This window comes from Rutilus rutilus, assembly GCF_951802725.1.
Source record: "Rutilus rutilus genome assembly, chromosome: 4".
NCBI classification, from domain to species: Eukaryota; Metazoa; Chordata; class Actinopteri; order Cypriniformes; family Leuciscidae; genus Rutilus; species Rutilus rutilus.
This window is the reverse complement of record NC_140212.1, coordinates 26102562-26124027: the sequence shown is the minus strand read 5'-3', so window position 1 is coordinate 26124027 and position 21466 is coordinate 26102562. Positions and strand designations below refer to the sequence as shown.

Here is a 21466-nt window from a genome sequence, read left to right as displayed (position 1 = left end):
AGAGAGAGAAGAGTGAGAGTGTGTGAGAGCGAGAGAGTGTGTGAGAGCGAGAGAGAGTGTGTGCGAGAGAGAGAGCAAGTGATGGCTCTTAAAAGAGCCGTTGGTTTAAATGTAGAGCGCGTGTAGATGGAGTAAGAGATGTATGTGAAGAAACTGCAAGACAAAAAAAAAAAAAAGTGTTACAACTTTAGGATATTATTTTCTGAATCTTTATTTATTAAACATTTTGTGTGTATAACTATTTACAACAAATCCCGAGATCCCCCCACAATCATAAGACTATATTAAAATAAATAAATAATATGGCAATAAGTCAAGTCAAGTCAAGTATATTTGTATAGCGCTTTTCACAATACAGATTGTATCAAAGCAGCTTCACAGTATTAAATTAAAATAATACAACAAGGTTTGTTTCTAGTGGAATTTATTGATAAAATCAAATTAGATATCCCCAGAATATCCCCAATAAAATAAAACTGATAAAAAAAGAAGGATCTGAAAGTTTCAAGATTTCTGAATTGTACATCAAATGTATTAAAAGCATGGTAAGTGTTGTTGTAACTGTTTTTACTATGTATAACAAGGCTGTGGTAAAAGCAAAGTAACGTTTGCCGTTACTGTAAGTAAGTTACTACAAAATAGTAACGTTACAGTAGAAGTAGGCTAACTGCGGTAAAAACATGGTAGGATTTGTGTACCAAACACAAATACCACAGTGGAAGTACAGTGGTAGTTACTACTTCCATTAATTCCAAAAAAATATTAATAAAAATGATCGAAGATCTGTCACGTTAAGTTAATGCTGCTAGCAGTCACCCGCTAATTGATAATGTGTTGGGTGGGTTGAACTTATTTTGAACAAAAATAATGTAATATTGATGACCAATACAATTCAGAGAACATTCAGAAGCCGATCTGGATTAATAAAGCACATATAATGAACTTTATATCGAACAAAAAGACACCGCCTGGTATATACTCACCGAGATATGTGGCGTGCCGCGTGCGTATGCGTAAGCTGCTGATAAATAACGCGATGTTTGTGCGAACGAGAATTGGGTCACGCTTCTTGAATGCGATGAACAAAATCGTATGATATAGTACGATTTAAACAATTCGTATGATTTAGCACGAATTCGCTGATACACTGGGATGTGTTAATGCGATGAACCAATCGTACGATTTCGCACGAGCCATGCTCCAATACAATTCAGAGAACATTTAGAAGCCGATATGGATTAATAAAGCACATATAATGAACTTTATATCGAACAAAAAGACACCGCCTGGTATATACTCACCGAGATATGTGGCGTGCCGCGTGCGTATGCGTAAGCTGCTGATAAATAACGCGATGTTTGTGCGAACGAGAATTGGGTCACGCTTCTTGAATGCGATGAACAAAATCGTATGATATAGTACGATTTAAACAATTCGTATGATTTAGCACGAATTCGCTGATACACTGGGATGTGTTAATGCGATGAACCAATCGTACGATTTCGCACGAGCCAGCTCCAATACAATTCAGAGAACATTTAGAAGCCGATATGGATTAATAAAGCACATATAATGAACTTTATATCGAAACACCGTCTGGTATACTCACCGAGATGTGGCGTGCGGCCTGTGTAAACTGCTGATAAATAACGCGATCGTGCGAACGAGAATTGGGTCACGCTTGAATGCGATGAACAAAATCGTATGATATAGTACGATTTAAACAATTCGTATGATTTAGCACGAATTCGCTGATACACTGGGATGTGTTAATGCGATGAACCAATCGTACGATTTCGCACGAGCCAGCTCCAATACAATTCAGAGAACATTTAGAAGCCGATATGGATTAATAAAGCACATATAATGAACTTTATATCGAAACACCGTCTGGTATACTCACCGAGATGTGGCGTGCGGCCTGCGTAAACTGCTGATAAATAACGCGATCGTGCGAACGAGAATTGGGTCACGCTTGAATGCGATGAACAAAATCGTATGATATAGTACGATTTAAACAATTCGTATGATTTAGCACGAATTCGCTGATACACTGGGATGTGTTAATGCGATGAACCAATCGTACGATTTCGCACGAGCCATGCTCCAATACAATTCAGAGAACATTTAGAAGCCGATATGGATTAATAAAGCACATATAATGAACTTTATATCGAAACACCGTCTGGTATAGCCTACTCACCGAGATGTGGCGTGCCGCCGCGTGCGTAAACTGTTGATAAATAACGCGATGTTGTGAGAACGAGAATGTCACGCTTCTTGAATGCGATGATCAAAATCGTATGATAAAGTACGATTTAATACATTCGTGCGATTTAGCACGAATTCGCTGTTACACAGGGGTGTATTAAATGCGATGAACAAAATCGTACGATTTCGTACGAGCCAGCTCGTATGATTTCGTACGATTTAGCCACTTGGTTAAATCGTGCGAATTAGTACGAATTCACCGTGAGATAGGGTTGATGCATTTATATATTTTATACTTTTGTTCACTTTGGTGTTGGATATGATGTTCTGATCTGTGTAATTTTGTCTGTTTGCAATAAATATTTTTTATACACACTGCATGGTGTTTTGTATATCTGTTTCAGTTATCACTGTTTTGAATGTCACTGATGTTCAGAAACACTTTCTTTGTTAACAAAAATCTGTCTTTATTGCCCAATAAAGTAAACATAACAGGCAAAAAAAATTGATACAAATATATTTTATTACAGAACCAATAAAGTAAACATAACAGGCAAAAACGTCAAATAAAAATATATCATATTGCAGAACCAATAAAGTAAGCATAAAAAAACATAAAAAAACTACAGCTTATCCACCATCTTTTCAAACAGGACCAAGAACCTCTCTGTGTTTGCCTCACTCTCCTCATGGCGCCTCTGCTCTTTTTTGGATTCCTCAGTGAGGAAATCCAGGATGGGATTTTTTTTTTTTTTTTTTTTTGGGGTGAGGGAGTTGAGGGGCTTGCCATGGCAGAGGTAGAGGGTTCTGAACTGTTGGCTGCAGAGGTGCTGGCTGGGGATGAGGGCTCAACAATCTCCTAAATAGTACGTGAGGCAGACCTCCAAATTTAAGAAATTTTATGGGCAGAAAACAACCTGCGCTCGCTGAGAGCAATGCATATGTCGGCAAACTGAACTAGGGAGCAGATATGCTTTTCGGGAGGGCAGGTCAAACTCTTCGTCTCCAAAGACAACATGTCATGTGAAAATTGTGTTATAATAAATATATATATATATATATATATATATATATATATATATATAACGGGAATCAGCCTGAAGGGGTTGTTATCCGCCTTGCTATACATTATCCTGCTTATTACAAAATAAATCAATAATCTGACACAAAATATTGATTTAAAAAGAAGTTTATTGATTTAAAACGATTGTATTGCTTCCGCTAAAGAAAATATCAAAATAACAAGATACTGTTATCAAGAAATAACAGGCCGCATTATACATTGGAATTCAACCAAGCCATGTAATAAATGTATGTATATATATTAGGGCTGGGTATTGACATATTTCACGATTCGATTGCGATTCAAAAGCTTGCAATTTGGATAGATTTTGATTCGCCATTGATTATTTTGGATATCAGGTAGAATACATGACAAATTATCTCAATTTAAACATCTCTTAACTAATGCTGTAAACTATGGGAGTCAGTTCTAGCCTAGCCTACTTTAAAAGCACACTTATTTTTATAATAATAAAGTTATACAGAATATATTTAAATGGTGGCTGTCATAAAAACTTGCCAGTTATATTCAAACATGCATTAAATATTGATGAACATTAAAGGGCTGAGATTGTTTCATATCAATAGTAACAAAGCACAAATAATATTGTGATTTATTGGATGGGATGCACTACAATGAACAATTCATTCATCAACTGAAAACAGGATGACTAATCGATTGTTGGGATTTAAGAATCGATATTGGTTCGAAAAAATGAGAATCAATTTTTACCCAGCCCTATACAGGAGCATTACAATAAGAACATGTTAACATTCTGCAATTCCAGACCACAAAATGTGCTGCATACATACCATGAGGATTGTAGTGGGATCCTCATAAAAGGATGCCACCACCACAGGAGGGTCGAGTGAGGGCCTGGCACCCAACACCTCATGCATATCTTCATAATATTGCCAGGTTGCAGCAGTCACTTCCCCCCTTTCTGTTCCCGACCCTGTTTTGGGAGTTCTTAGTTCCTGGAAAGACACACAACACACACACAATTAAATAATGCCTACAACTAGGGCTTTATTTAAATAGAGTATTGAGTGATTTTATCTTCGTCTTTTCTTGTTTGATTAACAATAATGACTGCAGCAAGTATGCATTCATTGCCTTGCATTGATTGAAGATGTATGTTTGTTTTTTTCTTTAACAGAACATCACATACCTTGTATCTTTGCTTAAGATTTTCCCACTTCTTTGATGCCTGTTGGCCAGAAACCCTTCCCTCCAACCCCATTTCTTTCATCAGTGTCCTGTATCATAACCAACAACAATGTACAGGTGCATGAACAGGAATTAATTACAAATTATTACAATAATAACCTACAATACCAATACAATAATGTATTACTACAACATGAACGCATTACTCACTCCCATAGTTGCTTTGCAGCATATTTTGATTTTAATAAGTTCGTTTTCATCCCGAAAGTGGATCAGCTGCCGGGTTTCCTCCGGCGTCCCTGTGTGATACAGGACAGTAAACTTTAGAAGTCTGCCGTCGCTATTCATCATGTTTATGCACAAGGTGTTGTTTCAATCACACTGAATTCATTAAAATCGGTGAATCTGAATGTAGTGTTTAACGTGCATGAACGCTAAACAAGTGATCGGTTTATGTGCGTTTTAGTATTGCTTAAATTCCTGAGTTTTCGTATCAGTCGGGATCCGTTTGAAGCTGAATACATGACCTGCAAAGCTGGCACATACGTGTCAGTGTCAAATAATGAAACGTTACACATAATGAATGGCGACTGTAGAAAACAAAAGCCGAATCCCGGACATTAGTCAGAGAAATGCGGTACTGATTGTGCAAACCAGCGATGTATCGTTAGCATAGCCTAGCGTAGCAGACTAGCGATTTTTAAAAACGTTTAAAAACGTTTCAGTTAACAACATGGTTGCAAATACATATGAACATGACTGCGTAGAGCACAAAACAAGACTGTCATAATTTTTCAATCAATCATTTAAGCCGAAAATACTTACATTTATGGGACTCTCTTGGTGGTGTGCCCGCCATTGTTGCCGATTGCGCAGTGCATTCTGGGTACCCCTTGGCTTCAAGTAAGCTTGCGAAAATTCTACCCCTTCCCCTTAGCCCTACCCCTAGATCAAAATGAGAATTGGGATAGCCCTTACTCTCACGTGAACGTGCAAAACTAAGGGGAAGGGGTAAGGGGAAGGGGTAAGACAGAGAATTGGGATTCAGCCATAGTCTTATGAAACTTACATTGTTTGAAAATATTGATTAAAATATTGATATAAAACAGATATGTTTCTAATAATGTGTATTTGATTTTTTTTTTTAGGCTAGTCCACTGGTAGTGTACTTAGGAATTTACTTTAATTCTTCTTTACTCTTTCCCCACCATTGACTGAATTTTCCAGCTATCCATGTTTTCACTGTTACACTGTAGGGGGCGCTATATGACATCTTCTAGTACAGAATCTCCGGATCAAAACACAGAAGTAGAAGCTGAAACAAGTGATAGAAGATTGCTCACTCAAATGTAAAATAACGTGATCATCAAACATTAAACAGCTTGTAAATCAAAACTGCTTAATGTTTCCAAATGAAATGAAGCGTAACCCATGAAGAGAAAACGACTGTGAAGCTTTGGGGGTGTTGGACTCGATCTACTCGATCTGTGTTTTGATCATCGTTCTCAATCTGATCAAGGATGAATTTGTCTTTGACAAAAATTTGATTATCTCAACATTTTTGTTTAAAATGTTGCCTTTCTTTATGAAACTTGCCAACATTCAAGTGTTGATGAAAAATACCTTTAACTGTACTTTAATTTTAAAAACGTTTCTTCATGCATCCTTTTTTAAGTATAAAAAATAGACTAGGCCTACTGCAAGAGCAAAAATAACATATAAATAGTAAACTATAAGTATAATGTTAAGTTCACTTAAAGAAAACTTGTACTAAACTAGTAGTTTCCTGAGAGTACACTAAAAGAAAACTTGCAAGTATACTTGCAGTATAAAACTACTAAACTAGTAGTTTACTGAGAGTACACTAAAAGAGCAAAAAGAATATATAATTAGTAAACTACAAGTATAATGTTAAGTTCACTTAAAGAAAACTTGTAGTATAAAACTACTAAACTAGTAGTTTGCTGAAAGTATACTTCAAAGTGTACTTACATAAACAAAAAATTTGCTACAAGTATTAAAATAGTAAACTACTAGTATTACCCATAAGTTCACTTGCAGTGCAAATGAGAAACGTAATCATGAACTAGTTGTGCACTTAAAGTTTACTACTGTTACACTTATAGTACACTTAAACATATACTTTTATATACTTAAAGTGGGCCAATTTAGTCCCAAGCGATATTAAAATAGTACACTTACAAGTTTACTACAAGTACATATTGACATTAGTATACTTACTGCATAATGTATACTTAAAAATATACTTGAACATTACTTAAGTATACTTCATTAAATGAACTTGAAGTATACTTCTTTTTTGTAAGGGTGGCTCAGTCAAAGACTTCTTTACAACCGTGACTGTTGCTTGTTCTTGGCAAATACCTTACCTTATTTGTCTTCCGGGAAACATTTAGTATCTTCGGCTGCTTCCGAAAGGGCAGTACTAAATGAATTTTTTTTTTTTTTTTTTACAAAATAAGAATAATTTGGCCATCTTCATCCTCTTAATGCGTCTTGTTTCCTTCTGGAGCATCAGTGAATGTTTGAACCTTTTTCATTAGTTGTGCTTGAGTTCGTCAGTTGTCCTCAGCGTGAAAAGATGGATCTCAAAATCATACAGTCACTGCTGGAAAGGGTTAAAATATAAAAAAATTTTTTTTAAAGGGTTACATTTGCTGGAAAACCGAAGAATTTGCAGGACCTGAATGACTTTTCTGTAGAACACTGGGCAGTAAACAGTAAACAGCTATTTGTTTTGTCTTGTGGACTATATGTAAACATATTTAATGTAAAATAGCTTATTCAGGACAACACTAAATAAAAAATAATGTATAATATTATATTAATATTTATAAAAATATAATATATTTTGTATCATCCCTTATTTTGTTAAAATTGTTAAAATTTTTGCAGATTCTTCAAAGGGTATGTAAACTTTTTTTAGCACAACTGAACATATATATGATCTCTGCTTTATTAACTTATAATACATGTTATTTTAACCGGTAAACCAGACTTGTCACTTTTTAATACTGTGATATCTTGTAAATGTTTTCTGCACCCAAACATTGAAGTTTTGCCTTTTAGACAGAATCTCACACTGTTTCATTCGTAATTATTAAAATTGTATATATTTGCACAGTATCAAATATATGTTGTATGTAATATTCTATGCACTTTTGTGATTTTAGACAGCGTGTTATTGGGACTTTTATTTTGGTCTGGCGATATGACGTCATAAGTGTGCACCGCACTGTTGTAATTCGGCTGAAGAAAGGTTGGTGTTTAAATCCATTTAAGGTGTTTATATGAAATCATGCAGTTCAATCAATTTCAAGCTCTGTAAGATGAATTAATTATGTATTGTTACATTGTAATGCTTTATTTAACATTAATGAACGTTATTTTTGTGAGTAAAGCACATCCACACGAGTAACAGAAAAGGTGCGTCTCATTTTGCTCCCAATATCGTAAATTAGTTAGTTGTACACACGAATTCGGTGACTGCCAAGCAGTAATGGGAGAAACGGAGCTTTTCGACACTCCCGAGTTAATTGATTCGTAAAATGAATCACTGATTCAAATTGCTCGATTCACCGCACGCCCACGAGACCTGCTGGTCAAAACAGTGTAAATGTTACGAGAACAACATGTAATGAAAACTTAAACAAACCAACTGCAAATGTTGTCATGAAAGTGTAATCTATTAAAAATAATTTTCAAATAATTTAATATAGAAATAAGTCATAACTCTAAATATGAAGTGTGTAATTTGTAGCCTAGAGCTTGTTTTGAGTATATTTGGCTAATCAGGCCATTGACTATGACTGACTCCCTTACCAGTGTGCGCTGACTACTGAACTAGGGAGCTGATTGAGTTCAGAGATTTAGTTTTGATTTTTTTTTTTCTGTTATTTATTCTCATCTTAAACGTGACAGATTGTCCAAACACACAGACAAACTCCTGGTGAAGCTGCTTACCTGAGATCCACGTGACACTATTATAAATATGGCATTTATTAAAGAGGAGAGTGAAGACATGAAGATTGAAGAAACATTCAGAGTGAAACAAGAAGATACTGAGGAACAAACAGGTTGGTTTCATTCTCAAAGCTGAACTGATACTGTTTAAAATCTCTAAAGAAATTAATTATATTTTTGAAGAATGTCATGAGTGTCAAACTAAAGTGGTTTTATTTGACATGGATGAGGAGAGACATGTTGAGATCACATGACCAGACAAATAGTCTATTGGGGCATTCCATGTCAAATCAACCAAATTTTAGAAACTTCCCAGGCTCAAATTTTTTCTTTTGTTAGTAGTTTTTCTGTAGAAAACCAAAATATTTAATGTCACAGATGTATATTTACCGAGTAATCCACTATTTTGTAGAGGGGGGTCAAAATGACAATTTTTACCTGAGATTTGGAGCCAAATTAGAGGGGTATAAAATTACTTTAGAAAGATGGCAGCATCATTATGTTATTTTTTACACAGAGATTGGTAGATGTAGCCTATTAGTAAAAATCCGTTGACTTTAGCAATCTTTGTCTCGTTATATGGCAACGGGGACAGTTAAAAAATGTTGCCTCGAGTTTGCATGCCTGTAACTCAAGAAGTATTAAAGATATCTTAATATCCTATTAGATTCTGGTTCTTAACAAACATTTATTTTGGTATCTTCATTTTAAAGGCCCTATATGGTTCAATCCCAGAGATGTGGAGATCTTAATGCGGCTGCATGAGTAAATTGGTAAATTGTACACCGTTTCAGTGGTCAAAAACCATATGTGGGCCACTTTGCATATAGCTGATACTTTTTTCTTTTAAAGAGGAATATCTGAAGAACAAATAATGTTGAAACTAGAAATGTATCATATTTTTCATAGAACATACCTGAGTGCCTTAAATATTATATTCCAAAGTTTGCATGTAGATTTTCCCTTGATAAAAATGTTATTTAATAAGAGAAGGTAGAAAAGGGAATGTCGCTACAGTTATAGTATTTAATAGTAATATTGAGTGATATTGTATATTATCTAAAGAAAGTAAAAAATATATGTTTTCTTTCTTATGCTTTCAGGTTTTACCAATTATGATAAGACTTGAATTGTAATGACTATTATAACTGTATGTATGCATATAATATGATGCCAATATTATGCATTTTAATGAATAAAGAGAAAATGAATAATTTAATTATAATATTGTGCTATATTGTATGATGTTTAATGAGGATAGAAAATTATGCGTTCTTTCTATCCTTAGAAAGGTTAGTCTTGTATTGATAATGATTTATTACTGCTGTGTGCCCAATGATGGTAATATAATACTTTTTAATGAATGATGGTTTAAAAAAATACATATCATTTTAATGAATTAAATATGCATTAAATTACAATAACATTTTTAGTGTAATCTTAAATGTAGTTTTATGCGCCCTGTAGTGACTGGTACTTTACTGCGGAAAAAGTGTAAAAATCTCTATTAGCTGCAAAGCACATTTCACAAACAATGCAGCCCTACTGTACGTTTACTTGCGATCACCAAATATAAAACATTGTTCACAAGACCAACACGTTAACCAACAGTTAAAGAAACTGATTAGCGTAAGCTGTAACTGACTGTCATAAAATGTTGAACTGCGGTCACTGATGTCACTGCCATTACATGATAGGCTGAGGTGATCCTAATGTGATACAAGCCGTTAGGCTTTCTCCAATGGTAAGAGATACAGACCCTCATCTCCCTATAATAAGACAATCTCTGATCCTACTTCCACGTTAGACATTCGTTATTAAGATGTCAAACATTAAATTGGGAAAAATAATACATAAGTAGCCTAAACAAATCTATTATTTTGTGTAAAATTAAACCCAATATCAACTTATAAACTGAAATCAATTAAAACCATTCATTTATGTCTCTTTATTATGAAACAGTATACACTCACCTAAAGGATTACTAGGAACACCATACTAATACTGTGTTTGACCCCCTTTCGCCTTCAGAACTGCCTTAATTCTACGTGGCATTGATTCAACAAGGTGCTGAAAGCATTCTTTAGAAATGTTGGCCCATATTGATAGGATAGCATCTTGCAGTTGATGGAGATTTGTGGGATGCACATCCAGGGCACGAAGCTCCCGTTCCACCACATCCCAAAGATGCTCTATTGGGTTGAGATCTGGTGACTGTGGGGGCCATTTTAGTACAGTGAACTCATTGTCATGTTCAAGAAAACAATTTGAAATGATTCGAGCTTTGTGACATGGTGCATTATCCTGCTGGAAGTAGCCATCAGAGGATGGGTACATGGTGGTCATAAAGGGATGGACATGGTCAGAAACAATGCTCAGGTAGGCCGTGGCATTTAAACGATGCCCAATTGGCACTAAGGGGCCTAAAGTGTGCCAAGAAAACATCCCCCACACCATTACACCACCACCACCAGCCTGCACAGTGGTAACAAGGCATGATGGATCCATGTTCTCATTCTGTTTATGCCAAATTCTGACTCTACCATCTGAATGTCTCAACAGAAATCGAGACTCATCAGACCAGGCAACATTTTTCCAGTCTTCAACTGTCCAATTTTGGTGAGCTCGTGCAAATTGTAGCCTCTTTTTCCTATTTGTAGTGGAGATGAGTGGTACCCGGTGGGGTCTTCTGCTGTTGTAGCCCATCCGCCTCAAGGTTGTGCGTGTTGTGGCTTCACAAATGCTTTGCTGCATACCTCGGTTGTAACGAGTGGTTATTTCAGTTAAAGTTGCTCTTCTATCAGCTTGAATCAGTTGGCCTTGAAGGCATTTTCGCCCACAGGACTGCCGCATACTGGATGTTTTTCCCTTTTCACACCATTCTTTGTAAACCCTAGAAATGGTTGTGCGTGAAAATCCCAGTAACTGAGCAGATTGTGAAATACTCAGACCGGCCCGTCTGGCACCAACAACCATGCCACGCTCAAAATGGCTTAAATCACCTTTCTTTCCCATTCTGACATTCAGTTTGGAGTTCAGGAGATTGTCTTGACCAGGACCACACCCCTAAATGCATTGAAGCAACTGCCATGTGATTGGTTGATTTGATAATTGCAATAATGAGAAATTGAACAGGTGTTCCTAATAATCCTTTAGGTGAGTGTATAACACAAACATTTATTTTGGAAACTGTGAAATGTAAGTGATCAACTTTACATTTGAAGAACCACTGGCTCAATTTTTTGTTTTCTTTAGGTCAAGTTTTAACACCGGATCAATATATTATAGGCAGGGCTCCAGTTAACATTTGAGAGCAGTAGCATCAGATCCACCAAGTTCTACAGATGGTAGCGCTGGGTGGATGGAGTGACCCTTCTCACTTTATTTTGCACTAATGTTATTATTAATACATTACGCTGTGTAGTGTGTCACGTGATCGAGAACGGCACACAAGTAAACCTGTTCTGAGCTTGTGCTGCTGCGCAGCTCAAACGAGTAGTGCAGTTTCATTCTACTTTAATTTCGTTTGATGTTTCTCATATACTACAGAGATGGCAGCTCTTATCAGTTGGATGGCCAACGTGGTGGTGGCAACAGTGCAATCCCTAACAAAATGTAGTCGCACAGGCAGGAAAAAAGGTTGCAACGTGACCATTTGGTTGCAGTCTGGAGCCCTGATTATAGGTATTAGTATAGAAATTTCTGTTTGCTTCACCTCTGGTTAGGCCCAGATCTTTTGTCTGACGCCCCTGTGAGTGACTATATAGAGTATTCTGAGATGTTTAAAGCTGCTGAATCTCTTCACTGCTGCTATAGTCCACCATCATCTCCATCCTTTGATTAAAATGTTCTCATACTTTGCAAAAGCAATTCAAAATCACAATTTAGATATGTCGTCATATTTAACATTTTATTTATAATTCCCATATAAAAAATTATCTCAATCAATCACCAGTAAGCACCATTGATATTGTGTAATTTGGAGGGAAGTTAGTGTAAAAAAAAATGGAACATGGCCAGAGTCCTGCATGTGGGAGAGTGAACCGCTAATATTTGATGGAACAGGTGGAAAATATTTACCTTGTCATTGCGGTAAGGGCACGGGCAGATTGCAGGTAGTGATAAAATGGTAAGAAAAAATGTACGTCTTAAATATTGCAATCCATCCATCCATCTTCTTCCGCTTATCCGGGGCCGGGTCGCGGGGGCAGCAGTCTAAGCAAAGATGCCCAGACTTCCCTCTCCCTAGACACTTCCTCCAGCTCTTCCAGGGGGGACACAGAGGCGTTCCCAGGCCAGGTGGGAGACATAGAGCTAGTTTATGGTATGTCTTAAATACTTAATATGTTAAGTATATACTTGTAATATATATAAAAAATATATTGAAGCATAGTGCGGCCTCTCTCCCACTTTATGTCTTAAATACTGCAATATTCCATAAAAATAAGCAAAGTCAGTTTGGATTTTATGGTGTCTTTAAATTTTAAATGGTCTCAGCAGTTCGGGTGGAGGTTGGCAGCTCGTTCTCGTTTTGCTCTTGCAAAAAAACGCTCCGGATCTGTTAAATTGTCTGAGATCTGGCTGGGCCATTCTGAAACATGTAACTTTTTTTGTTGAAGCAATTCTTTTGTTGTCTTAGATGTGTGTTGTGGATCCTTGTCAGGTAACAGACGCCAGAAGGTTTTGTGCCAAAATCGACTGGTACTTGGAGCTATTAATAAATCCCTCTACCTTCAAAAAGGCCACAGTTACAGTTGAAGTAAAGCAGCACCAAATCATGATGCTGCCACCATGCTTCACCGTCAGTATGGTGTTCTTTTGCTAATGTACTATGTTGTTTTTGTGCCAAATATACCCTTTACAATTTTGGACTGAAAGTTCAATCTTGGTCTCAGCACAGAGATTTCAAAATGTCTAGATATAAATTTAAAAGCAAAATGTGAGAAAAAAATAAATATTAGGGAGTGGAAATGGCTAATAAGCCAATAAGTGCTTCTCTGCCGCCATCTACTGGTTATAGTGGTAATTCAATGTATTTTTTATTAATAAATAAGTGTTTGTTTGCCACCAAGTGTTAGCGCTTTCCTACATTTTGAAACATTTAGTTTTACAAATGAGGACAATCTTTGTTGGATGAACAATTTTTTTTAATCAAATTTGGATAATATTTAGAGCTTTGGAGTGCTGGAAAAATTTAAATCACTTGAAAGTCATTGAAAATTGCTTGAATTTCACTCTCAAATTTTTTTTTATCAACCCTGAAATTAATAATGCAAAAACACTTGACTATTTCTGTCACAATACCATGGTTACAGTTAGTGATGCTACATTAAAACCATAGTGAATGGTTGTAATTTGTTTACTGAAAAGCCTTCTGTATCTTGTTCTCATCACAGCAGAACACATTTTTTCCACATGGTTTTATGAGACTGGATTAGTAGCGGTTCGATCTTATTTGGTGCCCTACAAATCCACTAAATAAAATTATTTATTAAATACATAATGCAAAGGCAAACCTAGAGAATTGGCTGACTAAAGTCAACTTGAAAATATTAGGCTACCTCATTAAAATTGTAGTTGATATGTTGATATTAAGGCGAGACACGGCAGGCAAAAACATCGTTTTTTTTTTTTACTGGTCAATTTTGAGATTTTTGGATATTTGTCTTCAATAACATGTCTTCTTTCAGACTTGTGGTGAAAAAAAAGTCTGAAATACACATTTAGGTCTTTATTTTACTACACTTTGTCTGTTTGCGGCTGTAGATTTCTCATAAATTCAACAAAAGTTGGCGTTCTTAATCCTCCCGCTGCTCCGCGATCTCTGCCGTCACCCTGTCATCACATACACCGTTAGAAAGCTCTATCTCCCCTGTACAATCCTGTCGGATCCAAATATGGTCATTTCCTTTTTATCAGCAACCAATCGTGAAAGTAAAAGGGTTGAATGAGCAATCTCATTGGCTGATGATAAATCTTTAAAGCCCGTTTTCTCAAAATGACCTTTCTCTCATACTCCAAGTCCGAAATCTCCACTTCAGTAGCACCTATATGCACCAAATTTTCCAGTCTTGTACCTAGTTATATTATGAAGACATTTACAGAGGGATTTGTAAATATATTATTCCTAGCCTGATTTATATAACATTTTATTCCAAAAAACATGGTGAAAATAATTTTTTTAAGGCTATTGACAGTATTTTCTGATTTACAGTATACATTTAATTAGATATTGCCTAATTTGCATATTTAAACATTAAATTACAGAAAACTTGTAATACATTTTTTTCTCATCTTAATGTAGTAATCAACTGGGATAGTTACATGGTGATATCTGCTAGTTAAAATGTTTACCCTATTCACCTGTAGTGTCTCACCTTAACATAAAACAAAAGTTTGGCTCCAAAAGTTACATACCAAAAACAACAGAAATGTGGTGTACACAACAAGGTTTATTGGTGTAACTCAAGTATAGGAAGTGTTAAGACTTCAGGAGTGGGAAAAGCCAAAATAAATACATAAACAAAAGATCTCTAACTATAGGGACCCAATCTACACTTACCTTAAGGAAAGAAAACGGAAAGAAACAACAAAATAGTTCCCTGACTCCCTCTCTACTTTAAACAGGAGAAAAGCATTGTAAAAATAAAAAGGCACCCACTCCCAAGAACTTCCAAGTTAAGTTTGGTCTATATACAATATTTTCAAGAGCAACATCAGATAACAGTTTATCAGTAAAATGGGTAAGTTTTGAAATAAATCACAACTGAACAGCAGCAGCAATGTACAGAAACAACAAACAAGTCCAACCAGCAGAAAAACAAGCCTTCCTTCAGTGGAGATCAGTGACTACGTTTACATGCAGCCAATATCCGGGTTATGGTCGGGTTAGGGTCACTATTTGGGTTTCTGAAACATTCGGAATAACCCGTTTACATGCGTGAGTAGAGAGAGTTACTCCTGTATACATGGAATTTGTAATCAGTTGGGAATATCCCGATGTAAACGGCGACGCACGGTTAGCGTCAGGACGTACGGACAACCTTAACCCTCTGGGGACTAAGCCCTTTTTGGTCCGTTTTCTCTATTTTTACATTTGGGCTTATAAACCATGTAATGGAGATGGAACACCATGTGTTTGGTATCTATGGATTCAGAAGACCCTAAGCTAACATAAGAATGCATGTAATGTGTTTATAAAGGAAGTATGAGTAAAAAATGTAATATAAACTAGGTAATTTCAAAACCGAAAATTTTATTTTAGTCATTTATTACTGAAAATCACACCTCACACAACAATAGTGAACAGTTTTTGAACAAAAAATATATTTTTCAAACCCTTTGCTTGACGGACATTTGTAATTGTTCAATCAAAAGTGTAAAGAACAATGAAATAATGAACTTTATATACAAACAGCCCAGGCGTTTTTTCTCAGGCATGCCAGTGATTCGAATTTCTCCTCGTCACTTTCCAGTAGCTGTTAATTGTTCCAGAGCTTGTTCTGAGGTAAATCTTTTACTGCTTGCCATCATAAAAGTGCTAAAACAATAAACTAATAATGCTATAATTGCTAATATGATATATATATATATATATATATATATATATATATATATATATTATAATCGTTCTGTCTCTCTCATATAAATCTATGTGTGTAGATCTCCGCTCCGTTCGCTCTCTGTCTCCTTCTCCACTCGACGCTGTTTGTGTCATATCACTTACTATAGTACCACCCCTTGCAAGGCTACAGAGTCCTCTGATTAGCTAGAATACGTCATGGTAACCTTCCTCTGATTGGGTAAGAAAAATATTCCTCCCAGCTGCAATTTTTCCATTGGTCTTTGCGCGTGGAATATTCCTAACAACATCGATTTCATTGGCCTTATACGCAGTGGTATTGCGCAACAAGGAAGTGTGTATACCATATACCACTGTTTTCAGCTGAGTCTGAGGAAGACGGCAAAAAAGACCGCATCTCTCTAGCATTAATAGTTTTTAAGATAATTACACATTTGTAAAAGTACGCCATTTTGGGCGGTACCGCCCAATCCGTCCCCAGAGGGTTAAGACGCAATATGCGTCATTTCCGATTCTTCTTCCTGTATCCAAAGACAACAACAACAGCAGCAGCATGCGGATAATGAATAGTTCGGGGCAGATAGCGATCGCCTTTGTTTGCGCTTTCCTTCTCGCTCCAAAAGTGTGTTGCTCTGCTGCGTCTCGCCATGTTAACCTCTACTTCTTGTTTACTTCCGGTATACTGCACGCGGGTTTTTGTATGCGCCGTCTCTACTCAAAAGACCAAGATTCCTTGCGAATAGAACATGCGCAGAACACAAATCAATGTTCCTTTTGATGGGGATATGCCGATACGCGTTTACATGACCAAATATTCGGGTTAGAAAAGGGGTACCCCAGGGGTAATATCCGGGTTTTTAAAAACCGGGATATGAGCATATCCGGGTTTTTGCCGGTGTTTACATGGCCGTGCGCGACCGGGTTATTGCTAATATCCCGGTTTTGAACGGGTTATTGGCTGCATGTAAACGCAGTCAGTGATGCTTTATACTCTTCTTTTCCTTGAAGACCAATCCCAACCGATTAGTTATCAGCAGAGGGGATCACCCTCACCTGGCTTTACCTGCACAGAAGGCAGAGAAACGACCACTACTGCCACCTAGTGGCCTGACACACATAAACTAAAATATTAAATAAAATGACACCGTAGGACGTAACATGTGCTTCAGACACCAGTCACACTGATGCTGATCCCCATAGCAAAGATCCAGACACAGTTTCTCACTCACCTTCTCAGGGAACCATGTTTACCGTTGTAACCGGAGATATTTTTGATAATGTCACTGTTGTGCCATACTTTCAACACTTGTTGATGACTGTCTTCACTGTGTTCAATGATATATTTAATTTAGAGTTTTTTTGCAGCCATTACCTGAGCATTTCACCAATAAGATCCCTTTGAGACTTCCAATTGGCAAGTGCAGTGTGACCTCAGCATTAGCTTCAACAGATATCACCACTCTAATGATGCTGCTGGAAGAACACATAGGGGCCTTGTCTTAAGAATTTAAATCGCCATTTTCTACCTTTTTGGTGAGGCTGGGCACATTACATAAAACGTTGAACAACCACAAACAGCGATTTCTCTCACTTGAAGCAAACACAGATGAGGGCGGTCTGAGTTTTGGAGCCCTAGAGTCGAAGTACGCAACTTTTAGCTGATGACCTTGCTAAACTCAAAGCCAAGGTTATGGATATAGAAGGAAGGAGCCACTGAAATAGCATACACATTTTCTGCTTACCTGAGACAATTGAGGGTCCTCATCAATCTATATACTTTTTGGTGCTTTTGGTGGAAGTTTTTTGTGCGAGTTTGGAGTCATGCTCATTGTGCTCTCACAGTGAAACCGAAGCCGGGTGAGAGGCCTAGAGATCTGTGGTTGTTCGCTTTCACAAGTTCCAGATCAAGGATACTTTCAAACCTATCGAGCTGTGAGTTAAACAGCATTGTCATTTGGGATCACGCTCACGCCTCTGTTGATATTTATCTTTCCCAGTACACACCAGTTCCTAAACGGTAGCACTTCCCCTCTCTATTTTTGGCTAGAGACGATTTAAAAAAAATTGGATTGAGCAAATAGTCTTATTTTTTTAAGTCAATGACAGTGGCTCTCCAGGAGCAGGATTGGGCACCGCTCTTAAAACTACATTCTGTGACACAACAGTAGTTTTCCAAAATTATTTCCACCTCCACTATTGCCGCTCGCTGGGATAAATGCTGCCTGTATTGTAACTCCACCTGTCAGTGAAATTTGGACCATCGTGACGGGGGTCATTCCAAAGTTTTAACCAACATCTGCTGCTTTCTCTCACCCCAAAAAACTGCCTGTTTTCTTTTTAATAAATCATTGCATTGAATTTCTGTGACGAGTTTTTAGTTTGACGGGGAGTCCCATTTTCTTTTTTCCTTTAAAGAGTTTAACTGCCAGTTTGAACCTTTGTGGGACGTGTCCTAAAGAAAGTGTAGAGTTAGGACTATTGAGAAGAGGTTCGCAAATTACATATAACACCTCTTACATTAGCTAAATCCCCTTTCACACAGAGATTCCGAAAATACACTGATAACGTGTGCCGGGATAGTTTTATTTTTGGTTCATTCACACTGCCAGTGATTTTTTTTTTTGGAATCTGCGCGTGCGTTCACACACATCTCGTAAAGATTCTGTAAAGACACATGATATCAGGATGGGACCTGTAATGTCTCCGCAGTGTCAAAGTTAGCTTATGATTTGCGATTTCTCTCTCGGGAAACCAAGCTCTGGCATTTTTTCCTGATTTGATCATGAACTATATAGTGCATTACGTACTGTTCCACTAAGCTGGCGAACAATCTCAGCTAAACACTCCTTATGGCATTGATCCTGCCTTTTGTTCACACAGGGAGCTTTCCGGGACTGATCCCGGCAATGTTACTAGGTCCTCATCCCGGGATCGATCCCAGAATCTGAATCAAAATGTGTTTGCGTTCACATATAAGGCACAATTTTATGGCAATTTTATGGGATCAACTTAAGGGGGCTTAAGAAGCATTAGCAGTTTTATGTTGTTGGTTTTGATGCTTTTATGTATAATTGTTTTGATGTCTGTTGCTTTGTGCCATTAAACTGGGGTTAACTTTCATTTGTCTTTTTTCACCTTAGACCTGATGATGCTGAAAGAGGAGAGTGAAGTACTGAATGAAATGGAGAAGAATCAATATGAGAACCATTATGATTTCATAACTGAAGAAAATTCTTTAAGTTGCTCACAGAATGACAATGAAGAGAAGCCTGTCACATACCCTCAGTGTGGAAAGACTTTTGATCAAGATGAAAACTTTAAAGCCCACATGACAATTCACACTGTAGAGGGTCCTTTCATCTGCCATCAGTGTGGGAAAAGTTTCACTCAAAAAGGAAGCCTTAACAGGCATATGAGAATTCACAATGGAGATAAGCCTTACATGTGCCCACTGTGTGGAAAGAGTTTTAATCAACATGGAAACCTTGAAGTCCACGTGAAGCTTCACACTGGAGAGAGGCTGTTCACCTGTCAACATTGCGGAAAAAGTTTCAACCGAAAAGGAAACCTTAATTACCACATGAGAGTTCACACTGGAGAGAGCCCTTTCACTTGCCAACAATGTGGAATAAGTTTCACTGTAAAGGGAAGCCTTGTTAGGCACATGAGAATTCACACAAGAGAGAAGCCTTACACCTGCTCTCATTGTGAAGAGAGCTTTGAGCAACATGGAAACCTTAAAGTCCATATGAGAATTCACACTGGAGAGAAGCCTTACGTGTGCTCCCAGTGTGAAAAGAGCTTTGATCAACATGGAAACCTTAAAGTCCATATGAGAGTTCACACTGGCGAGAAGCCTTACACATGCCCTCAGTGTGGAAAGAGTTTTGATCAACATGGGAACCTTAAAGTCCACATGAGAGTTCACACTGGAGAGAAGCCTTACACATGCTCTCAGTGTGGAAAGAGATTCACTCAAAAAGGACACCTTGAAGTCCACATGAGAATTCACACTGGAGAGAAGCCTTTTACCTGCCAGCACTGCGGAAAAAGTTTCAAACGAAAAGGAATCCTTAACAGGCACATGAGACTTCACACTGGAGAGAATGACTTTCAATCAGCATGGAAACCTTAATGTCCACATGGGAATTCATACTGGAGAGAAGCCTTTTATATGTGATCAGTGTGGAAAGAGTTTCAGATATAACATAACCCTAAGTACCACATGAGGACTCACTTAAGAGAGAACTGTTGTCATCAGTGTGGTTCCAGACACCTTAGGAATAACTTAACACCAGAGAGAAGCCTTTCATGTGCCATCACTAAGGAAAGACTCATTCTGGGAAAAATATGCAGTGGTGTTCTTCTATGTTTATGCGCATAATGCTGATATTGCATAAAAAAATGCTGGATGGGAACGCCAAGATGTGCATAAATGCAAAAAATTTATTTTGCCTCAATGCCTGAAGTATAAGGCAATTGCTTATCAGATAAGAAAACATGCATAAACTATGATGGGAACACATTTACTGAATAAATTCATCGATGCGCATCAAAAAAGTCATGACTTTTTTACTAGTGTACCGATCTCGTTGCACAGCATCTGAAATGCTGTTTTGGACATTCTGAAATGCATGAGAAGTCTGTCATCAAAGTGAGTTGGTCTCACATAAATGCAGGGCTCCAGACAAGGAGCCATTGGGTCCTATAAGGGGAAACAAGTGCCAAATAATGCCACAAAAGAATAAATGTGTTTTAATTATCATGTGTTGTCATTCCTGCCCTACTTTTAAGGCATCAACATTTTCATCCATCTTGTGGATGTCCTGGGAACTAAGATTCACTTAAAGTAGGAACTGAATTGCTTTTCCAACTTGAGAACTACATACAGTCGCAAAGAATTGTTCTTTACACAGAATCTGAGCCAGTGTCACAGACCATAATAATGTCAGCATCACTTGGCCAATGAGTATAGTTTGGCCTCCTCCTAATGCGTCTAATAAACATTGGGCCTCATTCACCAACCGTTTTTATGAAGAAATGTGTTCTTAAACCCCACTTGCGCACTTTTTACGAAGATTCTGACATTCACTAATGTTTTCTTATCTTGGATTTGTTCTTAGCTAAGAACAAAATCTATGCACACTCAAGAGCAGTCTTAGGCACATTTGAGTGATGACAGTTTGCTCCAAATAATTGGTTACTGCATTTTATTTAATTCTACAGTCGTTTACAATGATAGTATTTTACTGTAATGTATTTCTGATCATTTGTTGGAAAAAAAAGTCTTATATTTAAGATAAAACTTATAAAACTTATATTTTTGGTTTTGACGCGTTTCAGACGCGGAAAGCTGATTCTCGTGTGCCCATCCATATTTTGGCGCTTAAACTGAGGGTTTATTTACACCAGGAAAGTCCACTAGTTCACTTGCTTTGGTCTGGACTTGCTTTTTG

At 37.2% G+C, this 21466-nt stretch overlaps 2 protein-coding genes across 4 annotated transcripts; one reads left to right on the top strand and one right to left on the bottom strand.

Moving 5' to 3' along the window:
• Positions 1 to 74: 74 nt before the first annotated feature.
• On the bottom strand, positions 75 to 5331 carry LOC311289998 (uncharacterized protein). Of its 2 annotated transcripts, XM_084408284.1 has the most exons (5): positions 5270 to 5331; positions 4655 to 4743; positions 4446 to 4533; positions 4087 to 4251; positions 75 to 153 (listed from the first exon to the last, which is right to left on the bottom strand). In XM_084408284.1, the coding sequence occupies exons 2-5, from the start codon at positions 4702 to 4704 to the stop codon at positions 106 to 108; spliced, it is 351 nt and encodes a 116-aa protein (XP_084264410.1). In that variant the 5' UTR covers positions 4705 to 4743; positions 5270 to 5331; the 3' UTR covers positions 75 to 105. The 2 variants fall into 2 exon arrangements, with proteins under 2 accessions (XP_084264410.1, XP_084264409.1); XM_084408283.1 differs by lacking the exon at positions 5270 to 5331 and having other exon boundaries at positions 4655 to 4770.
• A 2289-nt stretch (positions 5332 to 7620) lies between these two features.
• LOC311289957 (uncharacterized protein) lies at positions 7621 to 20775 on the top strand. Of its 2 annotated transcripts, none has more exons than XM_084408230.1 (3): positions 7621 to 7724; positions 8387 to 8541; positions 19151 to 20775. In XM_084408230.1, the coding sequence occupies exons 2-3, from the start codon at positions 8457 to 8459 to the stop codon at positions 20143 to 20145; spliced, it is 1080 nt and encodes a 359-aa protein (XP_084264356.1). In that variant the 5' UTR covers positions 7621 to 7724; positions 8387 to 8456; the 3' UTR covers positions 20146 to 20775. The 2 variants fall into 2 exon arrangements, with proteins under 2 accessions (XP_084264356.1, XP_084264357.1); XM_084408231.1 differs by having other exon boundaries at positions 7695 to 7724; positions 8404 to 8541.
• The last annotated feature ends 691 nt before the right edge of the window (positions 20776 to 21466 follow it).

Coding starts and splice junctions, on each gene's coding strand:
- LOC311289998 (XM_084408284.1), bottom strand. CDS start 4,704: ATGAAAACGAACTTATTAAAATCAAAATATGCTGCAAAGCAACTATGG. Junction 4,252..4,445: donor ATCTTAAGCAAAGATACAAG/GTATGTGATGTT, acceptor GTGTCTTTCCAG/GAACTAAGAACTCCCAAAAC. Junction 154..4,086: donor ATCCCACTACAATCCTCATG/GTATGTATGCAG, acceptor TTTGTCTTGCAG/TTTCTTCACATACATCTCTT.
- LOC311289957 (XM_084408230.1), top strand. CDS start 8,457: ATGGCATTTATTAAAGAGGAGAGTGAAGACATGAAGATTGAAGAAACA. Junction 8,542..19,150: donor AGATACTGAGGAACAAACAG/GTTGGTTTCATT, acceptor TTTTCACCTTAG/ACCTGATGATGCTGAAAGAG.